Below are 10,186 nucleotides of genomic sequence, written 5' to 3' on the forward strand. Positions count from 1 at the left end.
CAACTTAAATTGCATATCTATGTTACACCACTGTGTTATAAATATCATGTAGGGAGACTCTTTGGATGCATACAATGCAACCAAGCAAAATAATAGCAGACTCGGTTTGATTGAGTCTGTTCAGAGGTAATTCAAACTGCAACACCCCTCACACCCCCAGCACCGGCTTAAGCCGAAATCTATTATATATGAATTTAGTGGACTCTTTGATCACAAAGGACCAGAAAATATAACAGTGTTCACTGAATCCAACTACGGGGAGACTTTGTACAGCCCTCACGGCACTTAAAGATTGTTGTTGTGATAGTTATGAAAATCTGTAAGGAGACCCTTTGGAAGCATAGAATCAACCAAGCAAAATAATAGCAGAGTCTGTTCATGAGACTATTATACATGTATTGAATGGACTCCTTGATCCCAAAGTCTTAGTAGTAATACATCAATCATATACTAGTTTAGTATTTTAGTTAATACTTCTCGAAATTTAGATGTGCAGTATTCACTTTATGCATCAAATACTGGGCTCTTCAAGCAGTTTTGTTATTATTAGGTTCGTAATAAAACTTAAAATTTCATCTCTATAAATATATATAGCTGATAAGCAGTTATATTTAATATATGGTACACAAAATATCCTGAATTTTGAAAAGCATCTGTCTCCAAACTAAACTGCCTTTTTGTCTAGACCAGTGCATACACGAGTTATACTTTATTGCCTTCTATTACATCTGGATGCTATTTGTACATTCGTATTAGGAGATACAAAAGTTAACAACGAATATTCAATCAACTTAAAACAAATGGTAAAAAATATTTCATCTTTATAAAATACATAAATAAACTAAATAAACTATATATTCCTATTTGTAGTTAAATCAATCGTAAATCAAACCGATAATGCATAGATAACAGCATTATACTGCGTAAAACAATTATTTATTAAACAAAAGATGATATTAATCTCTATACAAATGTGTTTCGTGTGCCTTGTGAAATGTTTATGGCTGGGTTATACTGTAAGATAAAGTTTCATGTTTTTAGTATCATCTATAATTGATCTATTGAGAGCGCGTAGTATAAAATAGAGTAGACTTAACTGTTACACCATATAATAATACAATTAAAGTATTCTGAAATCTGAGTTCAGAAAGCTTATATAATGAAAATATCAGTGATAAAGCTATGAAATATAGATTAAAGAAAGCATTCGTGTGGATAATATTTGTGCAAACTATTCTTATTTTGATACACATTAAGTTTTACCAGGGATTTACTGATTTAGATGATTTCCCAACAAAGACAAATGTTCAGCTGATCAATTCTTCTACACGTGCTTATACAGGACAACATTTTACACATATTTCATTAACGGAGTTTCCTAAACGGAAGCCAGTCAATGAAATAATGAAAGGCGAAACTCGCGGCATACTTCAAGTGAAAGATGAAACAAATTTTAACAGGAGCTTAAGTAAATCATTCCAACAAACCATTACAGCAAGACATATCATTACACCGAGATATATTGTGCAAAAGGATGTCTATAACAGAAACGTTTCAGAGAAAAGGAAAGCCAAAGTCAAGTTTTCCGTTTTGCGAAAATGCAACGATGTACTTTTTCCCGTGCACCTGGAACACGAAGATAACTGGCAATCAGTTGATAATATAACAGCGTCTGTCTTTTCAGCATACCATGTGGAGAAAACCAGAAATATAATCATAATTGGTGCCAAATCAAAACAGCTACAGTCATACTTTTGTCTCCTTTGGCAACAAGAAAATGGGACATACTACGCAGAACAACTTGATGCAAAAGTTAAACAGCTTGCGGAAGGCCATAATCTGTGGTAAAAACTTTATTTATTTATTTTTTCATGTATTATTTAATGACTGAAATGTCGAGATATTATCGCATCAATAAAGTGTGTAATTGTGTGTATAGTATAAACTCGAGATTTATGTTTAAACTGAAACAATTAAACGTTGTATGTAGAAAAACAAGACATAAATTAATAACCATAAATAAAAAGGGCTTTTATATTTAAGGATCGACTGTCATATTGAATACCTAATTAGTATTTTTGCCGCTTCAAGTCTTTATTATATGTTTGGAAATGAAAGCATTAAACGCAAGTCCCAAAGACAGGGCGGTATTAAAACATTACTTAAATATTTACCACTTAAATTACATTTTAATGACACACTTAATGGATACATACATTTTACTTTTGTTAGGTACTCAGCGGTATTTTTCGAGTGTCCTTTACCGTCATATTGTGAGATACCGTCCCATGTTTCATTGGTGGCCAGTCGTTGTGGAAAACCGGCAAACCTTCTCAGAGTTCACAGTACGGCACGGCCAGAGAGTTACCAACGCCGCTTTACAGTTTGTCTTACGCCATTGAATTTACACTATGGTCGAGCATATGAGTTAGTCGAATGGATTGAACTCAATAGAATCTTAGGAGCCGAGAAGTTTATCATTTACAATCATTCAACTGCTGGCAATGTATTAAGTGTTCTAGATTACTACTCAAAGATAAATATAGTGGAAGTTGTTCAGTGGCAATTGCCAATGAAAGTTTTAACATATAATGGTACTAAACTGCCGGAAATCCACTACTTTGGTCAAATAATTGCACTACAAGACTGTCTATATAGGAACAGAGTTGAATCAGAGTTTATTGTTAACATTGATCTAGACGAGTTCATCATTCCTCATAGTGAAAATGTCAGCACTTGGAATGAAATGTTGAAACAGCTGAATGAAGAGCCAGGTGCTTATATCTTCCGTAACACATTTTTTAGAAAGGAATGGGAACACGTTAACTATACAAACAAGGAAATTGTTGACAAATACAGACTTGTAACGCTTCAGAAATTAAACCATGAAGATAATATTTTTCCTGTTAAACGAAGATCAAAATATTTTGCGCGGACATGTGACGTCATTCATGTAATGATTCATGACGTTCTTTTCTTACCGAAGAGAAAAAGGGCACAGTCCGTTGCCATAGAAATAGGACTTCTCCATCATTACAGGGACTGGGAAAATGAAATGCCTCTGCCAAATTTAAAAGTTTTAGATGAAACCATTCCACAAAAATATGGCGAAAAACTGATAATGAATGTTGCAAACGTTTGGTCAAAACTGGTAAATGTAAAAATGGATATATCAGTTCACTGATGATATGGACTATATATTTCATACCTTAACACATTTTTGAGAATATCACTATAGAGACATTTTATAGCAGCCATTCACATGCAAGCATATGCATTTATATGTGAAGTATTTTCACAGACTGAACAATATAAGTATGTTTATTACTTACACTTAAGCGGTCTAAAATATTTACGAGACCGGCCCTACTTCTATTGTTTACAATAATAGTAGAAGCATGAGAAGTTTGTGCATATCATTAAAAAGCAATACCTTATGTAAATGTGCGCACGTGAGTGACTAGGCAAATAAGACTGTCATCTGTTTTTTTAAAAAAAGGTTTGTTTTAAATATAAATTTTCGATCACTTTAAGAAATGAAATATCTTGAAATTTGTTCTAAAACCGACTTTGTGGCAAAGACATGTCCTGGTATTTATTTGAACGTTAAAAAGGGCCTACTTAGTATAATTTTCATGAGATATCTTCGAATGGATAATGACACAGGACCATTTATTTTACAAAATGATTATGACAAATGATAAAATCGCCAGATCTACAAATACTACAAACTTACTTCCAGTTGTTCATTATTAATCCAATGATGAAAGATCGTAGCAATTTTCAGTACAATTTTCATGGATCATAAATTTCAAACTTGTAATTAAGAAAATGGTTTACTATTACGGATATATTTTTAAAACGTCTACGGGTTTGTCTGAATAAAACTGAGCCTCGTTACCGCCTAAACAGTTACCCTCGAGGCCGGATATTCCCATCTGCACCTACAACCAGTGAAAGAATTTTAAATTACAAAATTGCAATACATTTTAACCTTTTGGTTCTTTCGTGGCTCACTTCTTATAAAAGTCATTACGTCATTTTTACTGTACTTAGTACCAGTAAATTTTTCCTGTACTTAGTATTACGGACTTGAGAAAAAAGCTAGAAAGTACTGTTTAATTAACAAACATAAATACTGCTATATTTCCATTTTTTTTTATTTCAGATACATACAATGTATCCACAATATTTATGTGCCCCGTTGGTCAATAAGAAATGACAAGTCATATCTCTTTGGTAACAAACTCCTGTGAATATCCATTGAATATGCTTCGCGTGAATATCGCCGCAGGAACCAGGGCTTTACAGTGTCTGTCTCCACTCAACTTCCAATATGGCCGTGCTTACAAACTTGCAGAGTGGACTGAATTCAATAAAATCCTAGCAGCTGAAAAGTTTGTAGTGTATAATTATTCAAGCGCTAGCAATGCAAAGGAAGTATTTGAATATTATTAAAAAAGTAATCTGACAGAAGTGATACAATGGGCGTCAATATTTTGGTCAGACAGCATGGCTCGGACGGCTGACGTTGACCTCATGTTGACCCATGAAGTGCCACGTACTAATAGAGTGATAGTTCCAGTAGAAAAAGCTTTTTTTTGCATCATTTACGAGACTTTGAGAACCCAAATGACTATAATGAAAATATTACTGATATAACAGTATTGAAAAATCTTTAATTGAAAACGAAAGAACTTGCACGATGTAGGGAGACTGCGTTTAAGGAACGTTGCTTTCCCTGTTGAAAATTCATCCTTGCTCCACTTCCTCCCAACACCACTCCTTACCTCTCCCCCGTATATTTCTGTATTTTGCATATAATTAAAATTTTCTTGTTAGATTTTTGAAGCAATCTGTCTTCACAGCTTCTTGTTGTTGCGAGCCTACTTTGTGATGCATGGCTCTATGGCTGTGCTTTGGGTGCTCTGTGCTTCCAGGAAATCTACACTTACCTTTTATCTTTTGCACATGTTAAGATGGACATGCCAATAGTTTGACTGTATTTCAAGAGTTTATGAATGAAAATCGTTGATAGTTAATAGGCGTTTGCAAGTTCCTTTTATTTTAAAATGATTTAAAACATCGTTTTAACATAATTGAAATGAAAAGTTGTGAATGTAACCATACATATATCTTTCATTACTCAACATTTTTATACAACCAGAATCACAACTGCCATTTCTTCAATGTACACTTGTTATAATTAGAAATTCATACACTGTCAGGTTTATTTCAAAGAGAGAAACGAGTTTCCTATACGTGCTGTGATAAACCTCTTTGATTACATATTCTAACATGACTCCATTGCTTTGGCAGGTAAACAGAGAAGAAAGTCAAGTATTGTATATTCTGCAATGGAAAACGGTTTATATATAAATGAGCCTAACCATGAGAAAACCAACACATTGCATTTTCGACCAGCATCCGCGCAGTCTGGTCAGGATCAATACTGTTCGCTTTCAAACCCTATTGCAATTTGAGAAACCGTTAACGAACAGTATGGATCCTGACCAGACTGAGCAGATGCGCAGGCTGGTCTGGACCCATGCTGGTCGCAAATGCATAATGTTGGTTTTCTCATGGTGCGGCTCAAATGATGTTTCGGATTAGTATTACTAGGAAGAAAGAAATCAACATAATTCTATCATAACATTTAAATGCGCATTTTAGAACGAAACTAAATAAGGCACCATACACCATGCTAATTAAATCTGTAAAAAGGTCCATTGGAAGCAAAGAATGCAGCCAAGCAGAATAAAAGCAGTCTCAGTTTGATTAAGTCTGTTCATGAGAGGTAATGAAATATGCAACACCTCTCATTCTCCCTAGCACCGGTTTAAGTGTAACTCTATTACACATTAATTGAATGGACTCCATGATCCCAATGGACCAAAAAATATAACAACACTGAAGCCTTGGATATTTCATCAACAAATATCAGCTATAAACACTGATGAAAATTTCTAATTAGACCCTTATTTTTCAAATATTTTGCCAGTTTATGTATTTTTTTCTTTGCATATAACATTATTGCTTGTGTGTTTTCAGCGAGATTCACATCGTTTGCAGTTAAGAATCATTTCTTATAAAAGTATCTCTATTTTCCTTTGTGATATATATGAAGTAAGTTGTCTAATCAGAAATTATTAAATCCTATTATAACATTACTTTGGCGTATAACGCTAGATTAGATTTTGAAATTAACTTTAAAATTTGTATAAAATAATGTGTTTTCCTTTTAATCTTAGAAATGTTAGAAAAACCTTTTTATGTTTAATCTAAACCATTGGAGCTTTCGATGGAAACGTAATACAGTATATCAGTTATGTGAAAAAGTCTGAAGGTCGATTCGGAAATGTCTACTTAATTAACTCCTGAATAATAGGTTACATCCGCTGAATGCGCTAGAAAGGTATGCATTTAATCAGCTTTAGTATGTTTTCGGGGTTGACGTGCTCTCTTTACATAACGTGTTATATCATGAACTTTTAAGAAATGTTATCATAATTTGTACACTAAAATTTGCTGACTGAATATATCTTATATGATTGACGTAAAATCTGTAAAGGCCACCTTAACAACAGAAATAATGGCAAATCCAAAGCACCCAACTTTTACTTTTTGTATTTTAGTGAAAGAGGAGTGTCATTTGATTGTATAGATGTAAAATGATCAAAGAAAACACTGTATATAGATCTAGTTACCAGAGGTAATGCCATGCGGATCCATCGAAACAATGTTTATATGAGCCGCACCATGAGAAAACCAACATATTGCATTTGCGACCAGCATGGATCCAGACCAGCCTGCGCAGCCTAGGTTTAAATGCGAACAGTATGATAAAAGCACTATGTTGCTTTTCTGGTGGTGCGGCTCAAATGCAACTATAACTTCGTAGCTGAATTATCAAATCCATGTAAATTGTAGAAGATATTTTTTTTGAAGATAAAAATTTTAAATTGTTGGCATAATTTATGTCAGTAACATTGAATATACCAGAATACAGTAAAAACTCTGAAAACCGGACCCTTTCTTTACCAAGTCAAAAGCTCTGATTTCAGAGGATTCCGATTTTCAGAGGATTTCGCACAGATTTTATGCGGGATACATTGTATTAAGTATGTCCATACTCTGATTTATTCTATTTGCAGATATTATGTTTAATGCTGTTTTAGTTTTTAGTTTTAGAATCTGCATTTTACCTGTGTTATATATTAAAAGTGAAAGTCTAAATAAATTGGAAAAGTCTCCTACATCATGTCGGCGTATATGTATTGATTCCAATTTTTACCATTATAAAGTGTCATTATAACGGCGTAGTCTTAATTTATATATGCTGGCTAACACTAGAGGAAATTACATTCGTGATTATGTATATGTTTATTTAACAGAGAACACACAAAACTACATACAAATTTTCGTGTTACTGAATCTATCCCAAGGACCGGGACAAGTTGTACCGTTGTCATAGCGGCGCACGCTATCACAGGTGGCAGTAACGTACCTATGATACATCAGGTTCCATGAGCCATATACACTTAATTCTAATATGAGTAGTAATGCTTTAATCATCACAATGATATTACGTTGACGTCACGTCAAAGTGATATTTAGCGCCATGTACGCATCAAGAAATAGCGCTTTAAAATTTCATGAAATATTTTACTTAATAACATGTTTTAAACGAAATGTCACATTGCACAAAATGTGTTGATTAATTTACACACATACTTAGTTATTCGCTTTGCTGAATAATTCGCAATAATTTTCGCCCGAACTGAATTCTGCCGCAAGACGTATTGCCATTTCCGGTCCTGGCATGTATGAACAAAGACCTACTATAAGCGTCATGCTTGCGCAAAGAAACAGTTCCATCATAGGTGATATAAATTTTACATTCTAACACGATCCGATTCATTTTCCTATTAAACAAAGAAGGCTGGAGACAGTGATTTATTAAACAACAATTCACTGTTCTGACGTCACAACTATTACGTCATAGCGTCAAGCGGCGTAACGGCGCGCTGGAAAAGAACCCGATTGAAAACGGGAAAATATCATGCCGACAAGGTGTACTTTAAAGTCCTTGATAACGTGTTAGAATCGAAATAATATATCTCATTTAGTGATTTGCTCTTGAATAAATCACTGTTTGTCTTTCAGACGCGTAGCATTATATCACTCGGACTACGCCCTCTTGATATAATTCCTTCGCATCTGAACTCCAAACAGTGATTTATTCAGCGACAAATCACCGATGAGATATATTATTTCTTAAATAAAGAACATATTAGAATCGAAATAATTTATAGCAAAACAGTGTTTTAACATATTGTTGCGCCCTCGTGAAATTATTACGCCCGACGTATAACCACCCATCGTGTATAAATAGTGACAAAACACTGTTTTGCTATAAATTATTTCTTAAATATATTGCAATTATAATGCTTTCTTAGAAAAAAAAATGCTAAAAAGTCATTTTGAAAATTTGTTGCCCCTGTGACAATGACCCATTAGAAAGGTTATCATGAGCACTTTGACATGGGCATTGCTTCCAGGTCTGTATTTTTTTTTCAAAATAATATTTCTTTATAAATGGTTGGCCGTCTTTTGGGCAAGTGAAAATTCTTTTCAGAAAAATCTTACTTCAAAGCCCAGTTGCAAACCGTTTACTAATTTCTAATGGCTAATTGTCACAGGGGCAAAACATTTTCAAAATGACTTTTGGCATTTTTTTCTAAGAAAACATTATAATTGTAATATTTAAGTGTACATGGCTCATGGACCCTAATGTATCCTAGGTACGTTACTGCCACCTGTGCATGAGATCAGCCAAACTCCCGGCAGCGGTCATCACCTCTAGTAAATATTTTTCATAACACTATAAAAGTTTAAAAAATTGAAATCACTTGTAGAAATACCGCATTGCAAAAGGTCCTTTACCTTTTGTATTGGTTTGAAAGTGCAACACAGGTCCACGTATTTTTTATCCATTCTCATCCTCGTGACAGGTTTTGTTTTCTTGTGCAAATAATCAATGTAAACGTTTTCCATATATTTTGGCTGAATAGTTCAGGCTTCATCAGCTATTACTGGAAGTCGTGTGACATCAGGAGAAAGTCATGGACGAGGATGTCTAAAGACGTTCGTCAAGGTAAAAAATATTTCAGCGTTTGTTAATGTTCATACGTAGATTTATTGCTTGACTTAATTTAATATACGCGTGCGAGTGTATTGGGCCGTAAGTTCAATGCATGGTCCGCCGCTCCCTTTTGACAAATCATATATATGTAGGGCCACTTTTTGGCCCTCACATATTCTTTACATTTATAAATTAATACTGATTTGTGGTTATACCTAGAAACATATTTCCATTCTACAGAAGTACATATTGTACGTATATACGCCTCTTTTGATACTATTCAGAAAATACATTAATTTTATGACGTTTTCATATAATCATATCAAATGTTTGTTGATTTCTTCCACGAAGGTTTATAAATACATACACTTGCATTAGGAGTATTTTAGTAGTTCGTGGACGGAAGTTCTTTCATTCGTATGAATATTTTTCCATATATGAGCTGCGCCATGGGAAAATGAACATAGTGGGTTTGCGACCAGCATGGATCCAGACCAGCCTGCGCATCCGCGCAGTCTGGTCAGGATCCATGCTGTTCGCTTTCAAAGTCTATTGCAATTAGAGAAACTGTTAGCGAACAGCATGTATCCTGACCATGATCTGGATCCATGCTGGTCGCAAACCCACAATGTTGGTTTTCTCATAGCGCGGCTCATATATAGAAACTTGCATTCATACTCGTTACAGCATATTAACGCCAAACTGGTATGACCTTTATGACCAGATTATATTCATGTTTTATCGACTTCCTTTCAGTTTTTTATTAGTTTATTTAACTCTTTTATGAATACTGTGAGTGCACAGTTGTAACTGGCAACACTATAAGAAAATACATTTGTGAATATGCATATGTTTATTTAACCATACAAAACTAGATTCAAATTTTCGCGTGACAAGTCGTGTATAAAATATTAATGTCGCAAAATATAGTCAACAAATGTAAAACCTTTCTATATACCTCTATATAAAATTTGTATCTGTTAGCGTCAACGTTTTGTATCTTTTATGGAGCCTAAAATGTTGTATCATTTAGCATCAGTT

At 34.1% G+C, this 10,186-nt stretch overlaps 1 protein-coding gene across 1 annotated transcript; it reads left to right on the plus strand.

Annotated features, from left to right (window-relative positions):
- Window positions 1-1,060: 1,060 nt before the first annotated feature.
- On the plus strand, window positions 1,061-7,256 carry LOC123549587 (uncharacterized). The gene is made up of 2 exons (XM_045337782.2): window positions 1,061-1,844; window positions 2,233-7,256. The coding sequence occupies exons 1-2, from the start codon at window positions 1,183-1,185 to the stop codon at window positions 3,182-3,184; spliced, it is 1,614 nt and encodes a 537-aa protein (XP_045193717.2). The 5' UTR covers window positions 1,061-1,182; the 3' UTR covers window positions 3,185-7,256.
- The last annotated feature ends 2,930 nt before the right edge of the window (window positions 7,257-10,186 follow it).

The sequence above is a fragment of the Mercenaria mercenaria genome, chromosome 6, assembly GCF_021730395.1.
Source record: "Mercenaria mercenaria strain notata chromosome 6, MADL_Memer_1, whole genome shotgun sequence".
Classification (NCBI taxonomy): domain Eukaryota; kingdom Metazoa; phylum Mollusca; class Bivalvia; order Venerida; family Veneridae; genus Mercenaria; species Mercenaria mercenaria.

What these genes read in the sequence shown, in the direction of transcription:
- LOC123549587 (XM_045337782.2), top strand. Translation starts at nt 1,183, where the DNA reads ATGAAATATAGATTAAAGAAAGCATTCGTGTGGATAATATTTGTGCAA. An exon ending in GCGGAAGGCCATAATCTGTG is followed by an intron (nt 1,845 to 2,232) that starts GTAAAAACTTTA and finishes TACTTTTGTTAG; the next exon opens with GTACTCAGCGGTATTTTTCG.